The sequence below is a fragment of the Periplaneta americana genome, chromosome 10, assembly GCF_040183065.1.
Source record: "Periplaneta americana isolate PAMFEO1 chromosome 10, P.americana_PAMFEO1_priV1, whole genome shotgun sequence".
Lineage (NCBI taxonomy): Eukaryota > Metazoa > Arthropoda > Insecta > Blattodea > Blattidae > Periplaneta > Periplaneta americana.
The window spans coordinates 80,825,969-80,848,032 of record NC_091126.1 but is presented as its reverse complement, the minus strand read 5'-3'; the positions used below and the strand labels follow the sequence as shown (position 1 = coordinate 80,848,032).

General features: G+C 34.4%; 1 protein-coding gene across 6 annotated transcripts in view; it reads right to left on the bottom strand.

Moving 5' to 3' along the window:
- Window positions 1-22,064, bottom strand: part of Ssdp (Sequence-specific single-stranded DNA-binding protein) — a 701,465-nt gene that overhangs the window by 50,067 nt on the left and 629,334 nt on the right. For all 6 annotated transcript variants that reach the window (XM_069837788.1, XM_069837791.1, XM_069837787.1 and 3 more), the window contains 2 exons: window positions 10,598-10,672; window positions 10,408-10,456 (listed from right to left, as the gene is read on the bottom strand). In XM_069837788.1, coding sequence (XP_069693889.1) covers window positions 10,408-10,456; window positions 10,598-10,672 — 124 coding nt within the window. The remainder of the gene's footprint in view (window positions 1-10,407; window positions 10,457-10,597; window positions 10,673-22,064) is intronic.

The window sequence follows — 22,064 nt, the reverse complement described above, 5'->3', positions numbered from 1 at the left end:
TGTCCTTTAAGATCCCAATGTGATAGCGGTGTCAAGAATTAACACAGAGTATGTCATACTGCCGAAGTGTCAGAATCTGCGTATTTCCTGAAATCTCTCAACTCCATTACATTCCAACTAACATTATTCTAAGTGTAAATTTACCATCTTGTTTCATAAAATGTTACCTTCAATTATAGAATACTGTAGGCATTTGCATTTTTCTTCAGACGTGTTAATCTTTAGACACTACTTTGGTACTGGTGCCTTGTGTCATTTACAGCTAGGATTGCCATGTCCCGGAAAATCAGGAAAGTCCTGTATTTAAGTCCATAATTCGAGTGGTCGAAAAATTTTAGAAAATTCCAGATTATTTTAAACAACTTACAAAAAATGTTTTTATACAGGTGTAATTTCAAAAACACCACATGTTGGATGGATCTGATTTTCCAACATCTTACTGCACTTGAAAAATATATTGCAAGTTATTCAACTTAACTGAAATGGCTAGATTCAATGGTACTTGAGGTGATAGCATTATATCGACTACCAGTATCACTTCAAGTTCCATTTCTGGTGTACATTATCTCCACTACACACAGCGAACAATGCAAATGTGGGGAGGTTTTTTATCTCATTTAATTACTCTGTAGACGAAAAACCAAAACAACAATAGATTTTGTCGGAACAATTTTACAAATTAAGTATAACATGAAGCATGTGAGATACTCCTAAGTTCAGGAATCACAGATATCAGTTTCTCGACTGTATACAAAATCATACATGTAAGTCTACGTCGCCATTTGAAAACTTTTAATGAGAGTACTTCCTGATTTCTTGTCCAATAGAGAATACTTTCACTTACAAGTTTTCCGAGAGTATCTTCTGAAGGACTATCAGAAGCATGTGCACCTTAATGTAATCACTTCATCATCAGGAATAAATGGAGACGTGCTTTTTTAATTAGTTTATTTTACAACACTTTTTCAGCTGCTATAGTTATCCAGGGTCTGAGTGAAATTAAGGTGGTAATGCCAGTTATACGAGTCCAGAATCTAGTGCCGAAAGTTACCCAGCATTTCTGCTTAATGGGTTGAGGTAAAACCTCGAAGAAAATGTAAACTAGGTAGCTTGTCCCAACCAGGATTTGAACCCAGGCCCGCTCGTTTCACGGTCAGACATGCTAACCATTACTCCACAGCAGTGGACTAGAGACGTGGTCAACCCTTGCAAATGAAATATGCATAGAAAATTATTAACATATATCTATTAATTTGAGAAAAATTCGTTCCACAAATTGATAAAAACGGTACAAAATTTAATTCCTGACTAAAACAAATTAATGGTAACATCACGCTTTTGTTATCAGATGAACTTAGTTAAAGTATGTTGAACTGGTAGCAGTACTGTATTGCAATTACCACGTTTACATAGGATATATCTTGTGCTGGTAGGTGATTCATACAGCAGTTTTCGGTATTTATTTCGTATACCGGTACCTATAATTATGTAGTATTACTGTTCTTTTTCATTACGTTTTTGTAATAAATGTGACTTGTATCCCAGAAAATCATCTTTCTTCATAAATGTCCGCAAGTTTAGTTTCCTCGTTTGTCTGCTATTTCCACTTCATTTATGTGGAGACCCTCAGCAGCACGAACGAGAATGAAACTGTGCGAGTTACTATCAGAGAGAAGACACTATATTTGTCAATCTGTGAGTTCCCTACTGTCATTGTGTCTGATAGCACTCTTGGCCACTTGTTCACTTGCGAATATCATGCTCGACAGTTTTTCTCTCAAATGGACACATAGCCTAAGAAGGGAAATTGAACATTTTTACAAACTCAGCAGAATCAGTAGTCCCTATTATTTGTTTAGAGTTTAATTTTCTTTCTGAAATGAGCATTGTTATTGTGTCATGCTTGGTCACGAGTTCCTTATATATTTATAACTGAATTCGTTGTATGTCTCTGTTTTCGTCATTCAGGTTTGACAATCCTATTTATTGATCTGTATAAAAATCATAAACATTTAATTTACTTAACTGTACCTTCAATAGTGGTCAATAAGAAATCATTATAAGAAATCAGGCAGACATTTTAAGTCATCTCTACTATAGTCTGGGTCAGCTTACTTCATACCCTAAGGGTGAAACCTAACCATTTTCCCTCATTACTACATATGGTAGTGGATTGTGGTGATTTTCTAGTTTGCAGGTTGAATTCTCTTTTGCCAACTACATTTCGAATTTCGATACGGACAAATACTACAAGTGGTAGTGATTTTGTAATGGTTATGTTGGCAGCTGAGACAGACGTTGTCGGTATTGGAGTTAACTGAAATTAAAATTGTACTAGATTTCTGAGCCGGTTACTGGAAGCTAATGAAATTTGAACATACTAATAATAATTAATTAATATCAGTATTAATATTAATACAAAATAGTTATTTTATGTGTTGCATTGCGCTGTGGTTACAATTCAAGACTATAGTCAGATAAATGTAAATAAATATAACATACTTGGGTTTAATAATGGAGGTGGGTATTCGATAGAAATACCATTTCACTTTTTAATGAATTTCTTTCGTGTTTAGATTTTTATTTCAATAATGTCAAAGAGAGGAAAAAGCATGGCAGCGACTCCATCAAGAAAGCGTAAAGCGTGCTGCGAGAATGGGGATAACTTCCCCTACTGGCATTCTGTTCTTTCAGATTTACCTGAGAGAAGAAGGAATTATGCTCACGGAGACAGCAATTATAACTAGAATAGCAAAATTATTAGGAGTAAATATTCTTCAGCATACATCTCATGGTGGTATTCGGTTTTTGGAGTTAGTACTAATAATTTCATGTGGTCAAACAAAATACGTTTTTAGGTTAGGTCTCGTGAATCAATTGTTTAGTCAAACCAATTAATTTCATATTGCCAGACAAAATATCTAACATGTTGATCCCTTTCTCGTATAGTTTGCATACGAAAATATGTTACAAATTATTGAATTATTTAGAATAACCTTCCAACATAACGGTAATGTACAGTAAGTAAATAAGTCATTCAGTACATAGGATCGTGATTTTACGCCATATGATGGTATTTAGTAACAGTTAGAAACACTGACAAGACGGCAATATTTACTGTTAAGGAAACTGTTCTTACATGACCCTCACTATACAAATCAACAGCAACATTTGTTAAAGATTCTCATGGATTGCGAACTGTGAAACCACCTTTCTAATAACAACAATTATTATTCGGAATGAAAAATTCCATCTTGGCAAATTTTGCTCTTTTCCTTACATATTAAACAACCAACATCAAAGTAAAGAGCTGTCCTCCAGTACATGAATCTCAACTATGTACCATCAATTCACAACTCATGACCTTAGAAATATCCTTAAAATGGATCACTACAAAACCTGAAGCATTTGCATCACTGCAAATATTATACCGGTACTGTTGTACCCTTGAAAGCTAGCCTTGAATGATGAAAATATACTTTTGTAATGGCAGGAAAATTACTATAAATGACAATTGAAACAGGGAATGGTGATATACCTCCTTGTCAAGAGAATGTAGAATATATGAAAGATTTCAGCAGAACAGATATATTCTTGTATTTAGATAAAGACCGAAGTTTACCTTTAAAGATCTTGAAGATCATTTCTTATTTCCAACAATGGAATTAACATGAAAACAACGATATAATACCGCACTCACAGAACACATCACACTCCTGAAAAGTTTTTGATGAAGAGATCTTCTCAAAATAATGGAGATCGACCTGAACTACCACAAATAACAGAAAATAAAAATCAAATGCAGCATTTCCTATATGGAAAGATACAATTTTTTTTAAGAAGGAAACTTGTTTAAATAATTATAATTTTTCTCACTTGGAAATTTGCAGTCCTATCACAGTTTTCTAATGTTTTACATTTTTATAATTTTACTAGTCAGAGGCTATTTTTCTGAAGTTTTTCTTTTTATCTTTTATTTTATTTTATTTTTTTTTTGTTTTCTTTTTTCTGTTTTACATTTTCTTAAACTAAAACGAGTACAAGTTCCATGCCAGAGATGGGACTCGACCCTACATTCCTACAAACCAAGAATCAATAATAGACGACCGTGCCTCTACCACTTGCGACATTCTAATTGGAACTTAAAACTAAGGAAATTAAAAATTTAACAGAATTCTTCTACTTTCTGCAAAAGTTACCTCTTGTTATATATAATAAGACACTAACAGTATACAATTTGGAAAACATCAAAAGATCACACCACTACCTTTTGTATGTAGGTATTAAGAATTATGTATGATAAAGTCTAATAAGTTGTTTCAAGATCAATTGCATTAATGAACACTGCAAAAATAGATTCTCAACAACAATAAATGTCCAATTTCAACTTTGGTAAGTTTTGAATATAACAAGTGAATGGAATACTTAAAGAACAGAACATAATTTCTCCACCATTCCTTCTCCTCTTTGGAGAAAGAAGTAAAATCTAAATAGGGGAGGGAAACGAAGAATACATATCCAAAAATCAACGTTGTTTCAAGATACCAGTATGTAATAGAATATCAATGACTGACCGAAATATATTTATAGTAACGTTTTCTTCAAAGATTTTGCCTTTTGTCTGTTATATGCAACGCCTTTTTCTTTTTTTGATTTCACGTATTAAAAAAAAATTGAACGTGATTTTTCAAATTGGCCAATGTATCTCAGATTCCCTTTTAAAATTTTCAGAATAACCAACTTCAGTATACAATGCAACGACTTCCTAATGGAATAAACTTGGAATAATGGAATGGAATACGAACTAATAGCAAATACAAAATCTTTTAACATGATAACTCAAAATTTGACTGAAAATAAAAATATTCTAAAATTACAATTTTTAAATGTAGAAATTAAAGTCTCATGCAAACAAAAAGTGTTTTCATCACTGGTCACTTAGGAGAGCAAAGCAAAAATAGCAAGTACAACATAAAAATATAGAAATCATCTTTTTATTAAAACAAAAAAGTATTCGTCACTGGTCACTTACAAGAATGAAGTGAAAATGCAAGTACCCAAAATGTATCTGCATATTAGCAGCACATTAAATTTTGTTTAAATTTTTTGTTAAGTCATACATTTCCTATTATCTTCCAATCTACCAGCGTATTAATATGTAATGTAAGCTGATCTTTTTCATATGCCTGATAATGTAGTTTCAGGCTATTCCTCTGTCAGTATAGTAAGTGATCCACAGAATGAATAATAAATGCAACACCTAAAGTAGCAGTGCAAATTTCTCATGTATCTCCGACTAAACTCCACTTTCAACATTAATTCTTTCTTGAAATGTTCTTCTACGACAACTATGTGGATAAACCTCAATTTCTTTTCATCAACAAAAGAGGAATAACTTTTTTTTTAACAAAACGCACTCCAGCTAATTAGGACCTAAAATAATATTATCTCCAATTCAGCTGTTTACCCAGATCAAGAAAAGGATAAGAATTTGTTACAAAATTTTAAAATAAGTAACATACAATTAGTAAAATTGTAAACAAGTGACAATTCAGATTGTAGAATCATGGCTTGGAGCCTGTTGTTTTCGAATTCACTTACAAATTTACAAGAGAATCTTTGTGAAATAAGTTACAAAAAGTTGTAAATACGTATATTTGTAACTACTTATTTTTCCTCTTGTAATTTGTACTTTCGTCAATTAGATCTCAGGTAGGGCAAAGCATTGCTGAAAACGAATACCAGAAGTGTGATATTAATATGAACATTTACAGTGATCTACTATGGATCATATAATCCACTGCAATTACTTAAAGAACAACAATCTCGTTTACTATTACTGGAATGCAAGATAAAAATAATAAATGTAAGAGTTCAAAACGACTAAGAATTAGGTGGCAACCGACTACTACAAAAAATGATTATGGTACTACTTAAACTTATACAGGAACTGAAAAGAATACTGGAAAGTTAAAAATTAAATGACAGAGAAAAATTAATATTGAGAAATTGGTCGTCTGTAATTTTTTAATAATGTGACCCATATTACAATAGCCTTTCGCAAATACAGTAAATGATAAATTGTGTTGGTAAAACAGCATAAGTGGCAACTCTGCAAAGAATCTAATATTATTATCTAAATATCAGGTCGACACTGATTGTTTATTATTTAAGATAGATTGAATAGCCTAATTAATACTTTTCGAATGCAACCCAAAATTATATTATACTTTAACTACTATCATATAAGATATTTGAGAATATTTGTCTACTTTCGCAGCCCTATAAATAACAAAAACTGGTATGCAATACCCTGCATTGTCAAGAGCAACAGCTCACTGATGATATGCAGATACAGACCGTCTACCAATCTAACAACAAGCTCCTCCATGTTATGCTGTTTTACTGTATATACATAATCTTTCACAATGCCCACAAAACGTTTAAAGCACTTAAGATTTGTGGTCCTAGTGGGCAGGAAAATGAACATTTTCAATGACCCAAATACGTATAAACAGCATTGAGTTTTCAATGGTATTCAACATTAAAGTGTGTTATAAACCACACTGAGTCTTCGTCAGTGATGAGATCTGAGGTTCAAAGGTTACAAAATCGGACAAGGATAATGGCTCTTTTAAGGATTAGTAATGCTTTGTTTATAAGGAAAGTGCAGTTGTAGATTTAAGGCAAATGAAAGGAACCTCTCTGAAACTGAGAGGGCCCGAGGCAGAAACATTTAGGTCATTTTAAACCCAAATCAAAATTCAACTCGTTAGTCATCTTTTTCCCCTGAACACACTATTATGAGAACCTCACAAGTGAATTCATCTCAGAAATGGAATTTTTCACACTGTCAGGCTAACAGAGTTCAGGAGGCATAATGGGTTTGACTTAACTCATACAAACATGAACTATACCGTTTGGTTTGGGGATATAATGCAAGAAAATTGTATGATACATCATTTTTATGTCCAAAGCCCTATTCCACAAAAGTATGGTACAGTATAATACATTACAATTATATTGAGCTGTAACTAATAGTTATTAATATAATTCTGTTTCAGAAAGGTTTCTTGTACATTTTGTACTTTATTACTCCATACTTAAAACGGTACAAGTGATTTTTCACGCAAGTATTAGCACAGTCTAGTATATACAGTCACGAAGCTTGAGTTGATGAGAGTACTACAAACAATAGACTGTTAGCAACTATCTATGGATGCATATTTCCTACGTATTGAGCTTCGTGACTGTATATACTACAGTAGACTGTGCTGTAATTTAGATAGGCATACAGATTTCCTACAACTGAAGCAATGCTAATAACTTCAAATATCGGTGAACTTTTTGTGTAATTCAAGCAAACAGTTAACTGAAATATACAGCCTAATACTAAAAGTGAGAATAGTCGTGTATAGGGCCTACAATACATTTCCATTTTAACTCTGTACTTGAGTACAATGAACGCTTTAGGTTAAGTGCACTTGAAGCAGTAGGACTTTTCACTAACATTAGACATAGATTAGAACATCCAACGAATCGAAGTAAATCATTATTAGCTAAGTGTCAGTTACTAAATACACTTCATTGGTTGATTAATGGTAGTCAATGGTATGGCTTAGCATATATATGGAATACATAATATCAAAGTTTTCAGTGTATAGATAAATTCACTCTGTGATAGCACCTATAATTGACATAGACAATTTTAGTATAACTCCTTATTGTGTATAGTTTATATTCATATATAAGGACCTCGTCGTCTTCATTGAAATAATAAATTAGTATACATATGTAGTCATACATGTAGATACCAATAATAGGTATCCTTATTGTGTCTTTTTTATTTTTTAGACTTTCACTAAATGTATCGAATAGAATGTCTTTTCTTGCATCTAGCTCTTTTAAAATAAATAATTTAGCTTCTTTTAACACCGTTTTCACGCATTTTCCATGTTTGTGAAACAATAACAAATTTAACATTCGCATATGGAAAGATCGTTACTTGCACCATTTCTCGAATGAAATTAGTACTGTTACGCATGGAAAATTACGACTGTCATCTAAAGTAGAAGATCACGTTTAAATATTGACAAATACATGATAAAGTATTTAAATTCCCAGGATTCCTGTTATAATAATGATGATAAAACGTTCCTTGCATCCTGAAATACGAATTTATTACCAAGGAGTTGAACATAACCTAATTCAAGGTATGACGTCATGTGGCAAACAACAGTTCCTCTGCCATACACTTCTATGACGTCACTAATAACTTTTCACTAATATTATCTGTTCTACATTCTGTGAAACAGAAAGTTACAACTCCATACTATACAAGAACTTTTACTAATAACTAATAATGTATTAGGCCATACTTTTGTGAAATAGGGTCCTGGAGTTCACTGGAGGGATTTAGTATTCATCCTGTACAGAAGATACCAATGGGCCAGTTCAAAAGAGAATCACCACAAAATTTAAAGTTTTGAGATAACTGCACTTTAAAGCTTCTTGTTGCTGTAAAAAAAATCCAATCACCATCACTCTAACTTTAAAATGAGTTTTCCTAAAACTTAAAATTTTGAGTTGTTTGCCTTTTGAACTGGCCTGCCAGTTACGTTACTAATTAGGAATAATGTTCACCAAAGGAAACTTCGTAATACATTGAACAGAGAAACCTATATTAAATCGCAAACAATGTAAGTAGTCACTTTATATTTTAATTTTCTTCGAAAATTGACATATACAAGGGGCGTCCCAAAAGTAAATTTACAAGGCATTTATTGTCTATGGCCTTGAACCTAGACAGCAACTATCTATGACGAAATGTTCGTATTGCTTCAGTTGGTAATGTCATATTGGTTGGTAGCATTGTGCACTAGTATTTGCTGACAAAAGCCAGTTAAAGATGAAAGGTCGATTGAGACAATCGTGCTGTAGTTCGATTTCTCAATGTAAAGAAGAAGTCAGCTGTGGAGATTCATTGTCCATGGCGAAGTCGTCAGTGTGTGGCAAAATGGTGCACCAAATTTCGAATGAGAAGGGTGACAACAGTTGACTGTGTTCAGAGTGGCAGACCCACAACTGTTGGCACGGCAGAGAACAAAACACACTTTGAGCATGCGATACTGGAAAACAGATGAATCATCATGACAACTTACTCACGACTTGGGTCACACAAGGAACAGTTAGCTGCAGTATTGAGCAGTTGGGATTTCACGAAGTGTATGCACGATGAGTTCCACAAAACCTTTCTGAAGGCCACAAAGCTCAGAGAATGGCTTGTGCCCTGTCATTTTTTGCAGCAATATGCCATTGGCGGCCAAGATTTTCTTCAGCGTATTGTCAATGGTGACATGTCATGGATTCACCACCATTACCCAGAAACAATGGAGTGGAAGCATCCAGGTTCCCCATGAACCAAGAAATTCAAGGTCGTGGAGTCGGCAGGCAAAGTGATGGCTACTGCCTTCTGCCATCAGAAGGATGTGTTGCTGGTCGATTTCTTGGAGAAAGCAGCAACAATAAATGCAGCTGTACCTATATGGTGCAACATTGAAACGTTTACGAGCTGCCATTAGACGTAATCGTCCTAGATTGTTCCCATTACTACTCCTCCACGATAATGCTCGACCACACACTGCCAATGCCACTCAAGGACTGTTGCGATATTTTCGGTGGGAGACTTTGGAACATCCACCATACAGCCCTGATTTCGCACCAAGTGATTATCATCTCTTCCCAGACTTGAAAGAACATCTTGGAGGGCACAGATTCCAAAGTGACGAAGACGTCAAAACAGCGGTGAAATGCTAGCTCAACACAAAGAACACCACATTTTACGAGAGTGGCATCGACAAGCTCGTCCAACGGTTAGACAAATGCCTTAATCGCTATGGAGACTATGTCGAAAAATAAAGTGTTGAGAAAAGTGCACAATGTGCAGTGTTTTATGTACAAAATAAAATATGAATATTAAAAAATATTCCCTGTAAACTTACTTTTGGTACACCCCTCGTATCTACATTTCGTCCATCTTTCCGAATTTTAAGGTAATATTAAAAGCACCAAAATGAATAAAAAGGTAATAGTAGGACTTGAATAACATTCATACTTTAAAATAACACCCAATCACTAACTAATTCATAAAAAAAAAAAGTCCAGTACGGTAATAATTAACTTTCTCATATTCTGTCGCTATTCCAGAATGCTCAAACTATATGTGGATATATAATATGTAATTCTATTCAAAGTGTGTGAATTTTTTTTAAATCAATGGTTATGCCACATATTTTTAAAATGTAAATTCTTGTCACGTCATTGTAATACCGAAAGCAAAAATTATCTATATTGTAAAATGACTGAAGTGTTGCAATCTCCGACTATTAAATAACATTCCCTACTAACCTTGTCTCGTGGGGTCCATGCTGTTTGGCATCATAGGCTGTCCTGGAGGCTGTAACATAAGATGAGATACATCTCAGAATTTTACTTCAAATAAAATCGATCGAACTAAAATTATACAGTACTCTTTTAAAAAAATATAGCATATAAACAGTGTTCCCTTAATGGAATTACATGAGAATTTAGTGCTCACCCCATTGAATTCATTGCCGATCTGTGGCATCCGAACTCCTGGTCGAGGTCCAGCATATCTAGGACCCATGAAGGGCTGAAAACAAGAAAAACACTCAATTAATACATCAAATATTCGTAACTACAGTTAGTTTGAATGGTACTAAACACTTAAAAAAGTCCTTTGTTGGAAATATCAAAGTAGAATATACAGACAGCACAGTGGATAGCAGGAGAATATAAACAAGCGACAGCCTGTTTCCTCCCACTATTGGCGAACCACACAGGGAGGTAAAGAGCATGTGACATTGTGTGACTTTATATTCTCGAGATATCCACTGCGCCGAATGTACTTAGTTGAGTTTACCCAATACACGAAACAATAATGAAATAAAAATGGATTAATACTAAGTGACAAACTGTGATTATACTACCCACTGCAGGACTTCTCAGGTTATGATTTAAATGCCTTGGTCATACAGGTTAGGAACGTTCATATAGTCGTTAACATTAAATTTTGTGTACTTGGTCTACACTCTACACAGTTTTAATTTTTAATTTAAATATCAAAATTTGAATATGAGTAATTTTGTCTCTTTAACAGAAAACATGTTCATAAATAATACTTGTAGTTATCTTAATACATTTAGATCGTATCACTTTAACCCTGATTTACTAAATTTGAAGATTTGAGATGCATTGTGGTTGAATTAACGCAGCCACGAAGTTTTAGCACAGTCCAAAACATACAGACGCGCAATTCACATGTATAAAATATGCCAACATTTGACAACTGGCGCGACAGTAGCACTCCAGCGACAGGCAAGTTAAATATGTGTAGAAACACAGCAGAGAAATGATACTGTGTAGTTTATTTCAGAAACCTACAAGACCTTTACACCCAATAATGGGAATGTCAAATTGTCAAGTAACGGATGTGTAACATTCCACAGAAGTTTCTTGCTTTCAGCATCCATTAACATGGGTCTACAATCTTCAAAATGAAGTGAACAAAATGTGATATTATTGTAGGCCTAGAGATAAAAATAATCAAAACTTATGTTCATTAAATCTAATCTTCTAAAACTGATCAGTATTTTCGACTCCCGAAAGAAAAAAATACAAGATGTAAGGTAGACAAGTAGGCCCAAAGGCAAGTAACCTGTATTACTTAAAAATTAATATTACACCGATTGTACATCTTTTCCACGTGTATTTAAACTATTTTTTCTACGGATAGGTAACTGATAAGCAATAAGTGTTTTATAGAACATAATACTACCATTTAGGTTATGAGTTGAAGGGTTCAGACCATAGTGGGCCAAGCGCCATTTATTAAAAACAGAGAAAGCAAGGGTTAAAGTTAAGTGAATACCATAGTTTAATGAAGATTGACATATAATTTAGTTTTAACATGTATACTTTATATTATTTGCTATATGCTTCCATTGAATTATGATAATAACTTCATTATAACCCTTGTTTTCTACGGTTTTAGTAAATGGCGCATGACCCACTATGGTTCTGAACCCTTCAGTTATGACTGTATGACCTCTCTTGGTCTTTAGGGAATCTGAATGACTACAGACTCAGAAAGATTTTAATTTGTTGTTGCTACAGTTTACAGCACTACACACATTTATTTCATTCAGAAACATTATTAAAAGTTATTAACCTTAACATTATTAACATTATTAACTTAACCCATTCCCTTTTCATAAGAACATGCTAGCATTAGCAATATTGGTCTATGTTAGCAATCCTATGACCTATTGCTACAATTTATTTGTTAACTGAAATTAAAATTTCTTCATCAAACCTGTGCATTCATTTGTTCGCACGTGCATCATATTAGCCAGGGATGAGACGATATTAGCTCCCAATCACGGTAGAAGAGCTCGACCTTGATCACGGGCGCATAGCGCATCCACTTATTGGCGTCGTAACATAGACAACAGGGATGTACAGTACATGCACATGCAGCGAATAAATTCAGCAATTATTACAATAACTTGCGTTACTAAATTTCTGGCTATGTAATAGAGCTAATTACTAAGTTATTTAATATACATGTACATATATAAACAAATCGCAAAGGGACGGGTTTTTAGGAACAAAAAGAGAAATAGGAAAAGTTAATTGTATGTAAATCATTTTATTGTTAAAAGCAATTATTTATTATGTAAATACTTCACTTCATTGGTTAGGAGAAACTAACAGGGTCTACCTGCTCGACGTGTGTGATCTCTAAGTGCTTTTGAGTATTTGTTGAAAAAATAATAATGGCAATATTGATTGAAATAGATTATATTGATTATGTGATTGCGAAAATGTAGTCCTTACTCTCCAGTGGTGATTATGTAATGAGTTTTCTTAGAGTGATTTGTGAGATGCACGTAACACGAAAAAAAAGAAATTGATTAAATTAAGATATTGAGAGCTATCGTAATTTTTGGGGTCAGTCATTTAAGGGGATATGTATGACTTTTAAAACTTTCAGTCCACACCTGTGGAGTAACGGTCAGCGCGTCTGGTCGCAAAACCAGGTGGCCCGGGTTCGAATCCCGGTCGGGGCAAGTTACCTGGTTGAGGTTTTCTTCCGCGGATTTCCCTCAACCCAATACGATCAAATGCTGGGTAACTTTCGGTGCTGGACCCCGGAATCATTTCACTGGTATTATCACCTTCATTTCATTCAGACGCTAAATAACCTAGATGTTGATACAGCGTCGTAAAATAATCCAATAAAATAAAATAAAAAATTTAAACTTCCACAATTTCGGCCAAAATTTGTGAAATTTAAACTATATAAACAGAGCTATAATAATATTATCTGTACAAAATTTGGTGCAATTAGGTCTAATAGTTTTGAAATTATATTTTTAAGTACATTTTATACTGACTTTACTAAAAAAGCTCCTTGCATCAAAGTTTTCAAAATGTTTAGTTCATATTTGCTAAAAATCCTGAAAATAGTTATTGGAATAAAAGTGAATTAGCATTTTGAACTTAGTAATAGTGTAAGTTAAAGTGCAATCAAAGATAACATATTATTTCTAAATTAATGAAACACGTAGTCTAATAAAAGTAAATATCCAGATACAAGCAACAAATAAAACATCAACAATACAGTCCACACCTGTGGAGTAACGGCTAGCGCGTCTGGCCGCGAAACCAGGTGGCCCGGGTTCGATTCCCAATCGGGGCAAGTTACCTGGTTGAGGTTTTTTCCGGGGTTTTCTCTCAACCCACTATGAGCAAATGCTGGGTAACTTTCGGTGCTGAACTCCGGACTCATTTCACCGGCATTATCACCTTCATCTCATTCAGACGCTAAATAACCTAAGATGTTGATAAAGCGTCGTAAAATAACCTACTAAAATAAAAATCAACATATTTAAAATAAAGAAATAAAAGGAATCTAGATACTATCTACTGACCCAAATGTAAATTAATTTACCTTCGATGTCAATTCCGAAATTAATTTATTTCTCTCTTCTCCTGAATAATGCCTATATTTTTTTTCATGTTGCGTCTCATAATGCCGTTTTATGCTGCTTTTTTTTCATATATATATATATATATATATATATATATATATGCACAACAAGCACTGGGCTTCATCACCATGTTCGAAGCATAAATATTGTATCTTCCACTCTTCCTCGAAAGCTTTAAGTGCTTCCGTTCCGTCATGATGCGCTGTGTTCTAAGATCTGTACATCCTTTAGCAATGTTTACAGGTAAAAGAGCTCCGCGCGCGCGCAGCGGGCATAAAATAGCTCTCGCCCGCAATTATTAGTATCCATCGCAAGACTGATATTAGCAGTAAGTGCATGTAAATGTATCGTATAATTGGGCTAAATTAAAAGTAGGCTTACGTGTGGAACCTGCACATGTATTGCAAATTGCGGTAAACTTATCATAAAAGAACCATAATACCCCTATTGTGGTTTAAAATAATAAAACATGCCGGTACTTCAGGAAATAAAAAAGTGAACTTCGAAATATATTCACTCCATCTCGTATCAGTTAAATCTTCCTTTTTATTATCAAGTTTACATCAGCTGTCGAATTTACCTCAATTTATGGTATATAAAATAGTTAATTTCTGAGGAAATAGTGAGGAGTACGCCATTCGATAAGATCTGCCATAAAAACATTTTCCTTCCCAGGCTAAGACTGAAATGACGTCCTTGTTTTTAGGGCTATAATATTGATTTTTCTCAGAGGAAATACGTACAAATGATGCGTAAATATTGAGAAATAAACTGAATTTGCCATCCAGGTTCGAAAAATTACATATCTCAGACTAGTCACCCTGGATGGCACAGGCGGTATAGCGCTGGCCTTCTGTGTTGGGGTTGCGGGTTCGATTCCGACCAAGGTTGATAGCATTTAAGTGTGCTTAAATACGAAAGGCTCATGTCACTAGATTTAATGGCGTGTAAAAGAACTCCTGCGGAACAAAATTCCGGCACACCGGCGACGGTGATATAACCTCTGCAGTTGCGAGCGTCGTTAAATAAAACATATCAAATAAAAATAATCTCAAACTATGGTTCACTTGAAAGTAAGAAGCAGAAGGATTTCAGTTTATTCTTAATTTCTCGAACTTATGACTTTTTTCAGATTAACTGGGTGTAAAAGTCTTGTAGATTTTAAAAATAAAATTAATAAGCACCATATACAGTTACTGTATGGCATAAAAATATCAAATAAACTACACAGTATCATTTCTCTGCGTGTTATCATAAGTACACAACACACACTTAACTTGCCTGCCGCTGAAGCGCTACTGTCGCATCAGCTGTCGAATGTTGGCAAAAAAAAAGTGTCGGAGTTGCGCGACTGTATGTATTAGGCAGTGGTTTTTAGTCTTATTAATAATAAATATGGCGCTTAGATTTCATGTGCAGATACATTTACACAATTAAGTAAATACAATAACATATTAGATTTATATTCAGGCTGCTCTTAAATAACGAGTGCTGTAATAGAAGAATTGCTAACTACAAATTTTGGTCCATTGGAAACTGTAATCATTAAATATTAATCAGTTATAGAACGTCTCATCAATATCTTAAATATAGAATTAAGACTTCAAGTAAGGGATATGAGCCATCGTGACCACAAAATTTCCAAAACACACACATACACACAGCTGGACGTCTTTCTGTTCAAAAATGCAAATTAATTTTTATGGCTTGAAATTGTGACAACGAAATGACTTCAACAAAGACAGAGGAAAGAAAAATTAGTTAATAAAATATCTTTGAGTGAAAAAAATCCAGATAATATTACTTTATATGAGTTCGAAAGGAAGAAAAGATAGGTGAAGAGGGAAGAGGTAGAAATGATAAATAACAGAACACTTTTTTTTTTTTTTGGAGGGGATCATTTCCGATTTCCAGCAGTTGCCTCTCAACATAGGAGAGAATACTCGGCCAGTTGCGACATTTCTCTGACAGATACGAAATTATGCCATAAATAATTCTAGGCTTGGGAACTCTTTTCAACGTGTTTCTTCTCTTGTCATTTATACCGTCCTTGCTTCTTCAGACCAAGTTTATATTCACTTGTCTTTCTGCCGTGGATTACCCCATATATTGCTCCATTTCACAGTTCACGTGTACGTTTACCAAGGCTTCAAATCAACTGTGTACGCGGTAAGCAGTGCTGCCAACATGTGAATTTGAAAGTCGCTATTCCGAGACCTCAAAGCCGTTAGAAAATCTCTAAGAAACGTACGAAAGTTGCTAAAAATGTCGCTAAAATATATAAAAGACAAAAAATTACCTGCACCATTAAAATGATGTATAATTTTATGGTCTGTACACACTTACTCGCTGTCAGAAAAGATAAATACATAATCATTTTTGAGGATGATTATTGCTTGTATTGTTCAGTTGATTATTACTGAGTAACTAAGAAAATGGCCCGCCATTGTGGCTATGCTGATAGCGCGTGTGTTTCCCGACCAAGCGGTCCGATGTTCGATTCCCGGCGTGGAGTAATGGAAGAAATTTATCTTCCGCCCACGGGACTGGGTGTTGGTCCATTGTCTTATAATTGCCCTGTGATGTCTCTGCGATGGCGCTATGCCATGCTAATCTTATGAGCAGGAAGGCCCGCACTTTTGAGAAGTCTAGTGTGTGATTCAGTGATTCTCTCTCCTCTATCCGCAGCATGATGGATAAAGGGGGCGTTAAACCGACTGAGAAAGAAAGAAACTATTAAGAAAATGAAATTTGTTACGCAACATATTGTCATTAAAAATAATGTTCTAAAGTTTAATAAGTACTGTAATATTTTGGATTAATATTATACACAACTTTAAACATGCAAAATATGTGCCAGTTTAATTAAAATATCTTATATATCACCATATATATATCACCATCAAGGTATGGCGATGGATCTATATGTACTGCTCAAAAGACGCACTGACATGATTATATTTTGGCTGCTGATTTTTTTAAGGAATGACTTTAAAGTTGAATTGTGTGTTTAGAAGTTTTGTTTGGTCTGCATTTTCACTTCAAAACATTTTTAAAACAGCTTGAATTTCTCATAAAATTGCCTGAAATTAAAGATTTTAGTGACATCCAATATAAAGAATGTCGCTGCTTTAAACTTAAAATGTTATATTTGTCGCTAAACCACCAGATCTGTCGCCAGCATACCTCTAAGTTGGCGACACTGGCGGTGAGAATGAATATCATAAAATGGAGAGGCGACATGTCAGTCAGTCACGGAGGTGCAGCGAAAAATGAAATCACTTTAAGAAAATAATATCTCTAATACTTTTTCGTTAGCGATGTAGTGATCAAAGAGTTTGTAATATATAACTAGAGACACCAACGGCGCTAGTTTCGCGTACAAAATTGAACCGCTGCTCGGCCGCCATTAAAGGGAGTTGATGCTTCGCCGGGAGTGCGAGCAGTTCATGTTTATTGAGGAGTACGAATAAATATAAGTACACTTAAAGGGAAATAATAAGAAAATAGTGAAATACTGCGCCGCAAATAATTGTTCGAACATAGCTACTATTGTAGGATGCTCAGGAAAGCATGCATATCTTAATATTTGAAAGAATGTTCCAAATGCAGTTCCTCCTTTGAATGTGTTTACAGAATGTCGGAATATTTCTTGAATAAAGTTTTTCCAGAAACAAATTAATCAGGTTTACAAGGTTGGTTTTAACAATGTCTGTAACGGTTAGGTGCCATCATATTACAGTGGATTATAATAGCAGAGTGCATAAGAAAATCCTCAGACTATATCTGTCTAAAACTGTTTTGTTTCACAATAAATGAATTAATAATGTAATTTCCGTATTGTACAGTATGTACTTCTAGTTTTTGGTTGTATTAAATGCAAAGAAATTGGTGAAAATATAGCTGATGGTCTATTTAGGCCTATTACCACTACTACTAGGTCTACTATGACTACTACTACTACTAGGCCTACTATTACCACTACTACTAACTAGGTCTCACTACTACTAGGCCTACTAATACCACCAAAACTAGGCCTATTATTACCACTACTACTAGGCCTACCATTACCACAAAACTAGGTCTATTACCACTAATACTAGGCCTACTATTACCACTACTACTAGGCCTACTATTACCACTACTAGGCCTACTATTGCCACAAAAACTAGACCTACTATTACCACAAAAACTAGACCTACTACTACAACTGCACCTACTATTACCATTACTACTAGGCCTACTATACCACTACTACTAAGCCTACTATTACCACTACTCCTAGGCCAACTATTACCACTACTCCTAGGCCTATTATTACCACTACTACTAGGCCTATTACCACTAGTACTAGGCCTACTATTATCACTACTACTAGGCCTATTATTACCACTACTACTAGGCCTACCATTACCACTAATACTAGGCCTACCATTACCACTAATACTAGGCCTACTATTACCACTACCGGTACTACTAGGTCTATTATTACCACTACTACTAGGCCTACTATTACCACTACTACTAGGCCTACTATTACCACTACTCCTAGGCCTACTATTACCGCTACTAATTGTATTAAAAAGTCTGTACTGACCTCTAACTTGGTGGTCATCAACTACACAATGAATAGATTGTTTTATGATAAAATTTATTCTCATTATATTTTAAATCTGTTTCCAGAATTTTTATGATCTCATATTTCACCACTAAATATTTTCTAAGCACCATATACCTTCCTCTTCCTTTGCATGAAAGGACTGAAATATAGATCACTTGAAATATTACAGTAAATATCCATTATTATGTCTTTAAAACAATACTAGTAATACTGAAAATTAATGCTGACATTGCCATTATTCACTATTTCACATACTTATCCCGAGTGTATATGGGTGATTTAATTTATTTTTTAGAATATCGCCAAAGATGAACCATTATAATACTTTAATAAATATAGCGCTCCTCTGCCATTCATGTTTATTTCATCACGACTCATCCTTTGTAAAAGATGTTTAAAACAGTGTCTATCACCAGGCTACATCAATGTATTGTGGTACTGTTTTCGAATTTTGCGCCGCAAACACTCCCTTTAATGGCGGATGCTAGCCGATTCAATTTGTGACATTTTTTCTTGCCTGCCACTCACGAGTATGTGTCTCTAGTAAGTATTACAAACTCTTTGGGAGTGATAAAGTAGAATAGTCATGTCAAGCTTGGCTAATGGTGGCAGCCGCTACAGGTTTGTGCCCCGAGCTGCTTTGGCAGACGGAGAAGTCAAGTCCAAGGAGTGGCTGCGTCTGAATCCATAGACATGATCCGGCTGAATCTCCTACTCTGCGTAGATTTTTAATACGGAATGGGAGAATCTGTTCTCATTGTGGCAAATCACATACAATGCTCAGTATGCAAACAGCACTTAGTTTACAACATAAAACGACATTGAGAGTTGAGACACCTATCGAGGATTTGATGGAGAAGAACGAGTTGTTCTAGTAAAACGCCTAAACGTGGAGAAATGTGATGTAAGTAGTTCACTCACATTGAGATATTACAAATATCTGTTTACGAAGTTATGTGATATTTACCGTAGTTGCATAGTTTTAAAGGTAATTGAATTTGTTGATAGTATACCTACATGTAGATCTATTTACTGTTTTATAATTCTAAGAGGAAACCAATAATCTATTTTATAGAATGGTTAATATGGAATAGCCTGTTGGTTAGCACTCTGTTCTTAAAGTGTTTTTTTTTTCTTCCGTAGAACATTGTGGTGTGTAAGTGTTGATGCTATGAGACCAAGTTATGAACTAGCGCGCATAGTTATCCCAAGACATTGACCTTATACATACTGGCAATTTATTAAGGACTGCATTTTAACAGCAGCAGAGAATGTGTGTGCCAATAAATCTGCGAAGTTCGAGACATAAGCTTTTTGCGAAATACCGGTATTGTAACTAATCGTGCACAAGAAATTGCAAGTGATGGAACTTCAGCTTCTGAATAATTATCGCTATTTGAAGGGTTCAGAACCATAGTGGGCCAAGCGCCATTTACTAAAACTGTAGAAAACAAGGGTTAAAATGAAGATGTTACCACAATTCAATGGAAACATATAGCAAGTAATATAAAGTATACACATTAAAACTAAATGATATGTCAATCTTCATTAAACTATGATATTCACTTAACTTTAACCCTTGCTTTCTCCGTTTTTAATAAATGGCGCTTGGCCCACTATGACTCTGAACCCTTCATTTATTCTTGTGGCACTCGATAGCACTGGTTGAAAGCACGGAAATTAGTGACGTGGCGCACCTGGCTTTGTATATTCAGAGGATCAACAACAAATTGGAAATCACAAAGAAGTTTCTTGACCTTATTTCAATGACCGAGACAACGTGGAAAGACATTTTCGGCAGTGTCGAAACAAGTGTTGCGGCAAAAGGTACGGCGGCCATAATTGGCGAAAACAAAGGCTTCATTGGTAGAATTGAATACAAATTTAAGGATATAAATATACAACAGTTATCTCCATTCATTGCATTATCCATCAGGAAGATTTATGTGCAAAAAGTGTGAAAATGAAACATGTTATTGATACTATTGTACAACTAGGGAGCATGCGTTGAATCATCAGCAATAATTTAAAGACTTAGTAGAATCATTACAACTGGATCACAATAACATCCCATACCACTATGATGTAAGATTCTTAAGCCGAGGTAAGGTGCTAAATCGTTTTTTTTTTTAACTAAGGGAAAGTATCATAGGTTTTCTGCATGGGAAAAACAAACCAACATGTGAACTTCAGGACCCAAAATGGATAGCAGATCTTGCGTAAGATTGAATCTAACAGTCCATATAAGTGACTTAAACATTAAATTGTAAGGGAAGAACCATCTGAGCACTGAAAAGTGAGATTTGATCTGTGTATTTAAGAGGAAGTTCGCTCTTTGGGCCGAGCAGTTGCAATCAGGAAATCTCTTCATTTTCCTAGCCTCATGCCACGTCAAGATATTGAAAGTTCGTCACTTGAAGAGTGCATGTTGTAACATTTGCAAAGTCTGTTAGTGGAGTTTAACGGCCGTTCGTGGGTGTTCAAAAATTGGAAGAGCTATTTTGTACGTTTGATACTCCCACTTTCATGTGATGTAAATAAAATTAAGGATGTTTCAATGCAGATGGATCTGATAGAATTACAATACGACCGTCGTGTTAAAGAGAAGTTTGATAATACAAGCCCGGAGAAAGTAGTACAATTTTACAGACAACTGGACAGTGCACTTTATCCGAGTTTGTGTTCAAACGCTGCGAAGATTATAGCAATGTTTGGAGAACATTTGTGAACAGGGTTTCTCTATAATTAAATTTTTGAAGACCCACCATAGAAACAGGCTTTCCGACTGTCATTTCTGTCTAGCTTAAACATTTGATTTCCAAATTCTACTGATCTTAACACTGAAAAATTGAGGGATGCGAAAAGTTGTCAGGAGTCAGTTAAAATATACTCCGTCAACAAAATATGATTTGAAAGGTAAATTAAATTATTAATTACTGTAAAAATATTAATGAAATAACAGAATGTTTAGTTAGCATTTAAAGTTTCAAGAATTATTACATGTTCGTTTCAAGTCTTCAATATGTAATACTGCAATATGTGAACTGATATACATTTTATTATTATTATTATTATTATTATTATTATTATTATTTATTGTCATCATCACCATTATCATTATTATTACACTTGTACTGTATCTTAGAACAGCGTTTTTCAAACTTTTTTAAAGTGGGGACCACTTTTTAAGTCAGAACAGTTCCGCGGACCACCTTACTCTTGTTCTCTTCGAAAGCAAATTTATCATTTTTGTAGCATATTTTAATACCAGTATACTTATATTTTAAAATAGAATTAATTAATTAATTATAATACTTTTCTAATTACATTTTTTGTAGCCAATCACAAGTAACTTATAACAAATTCTG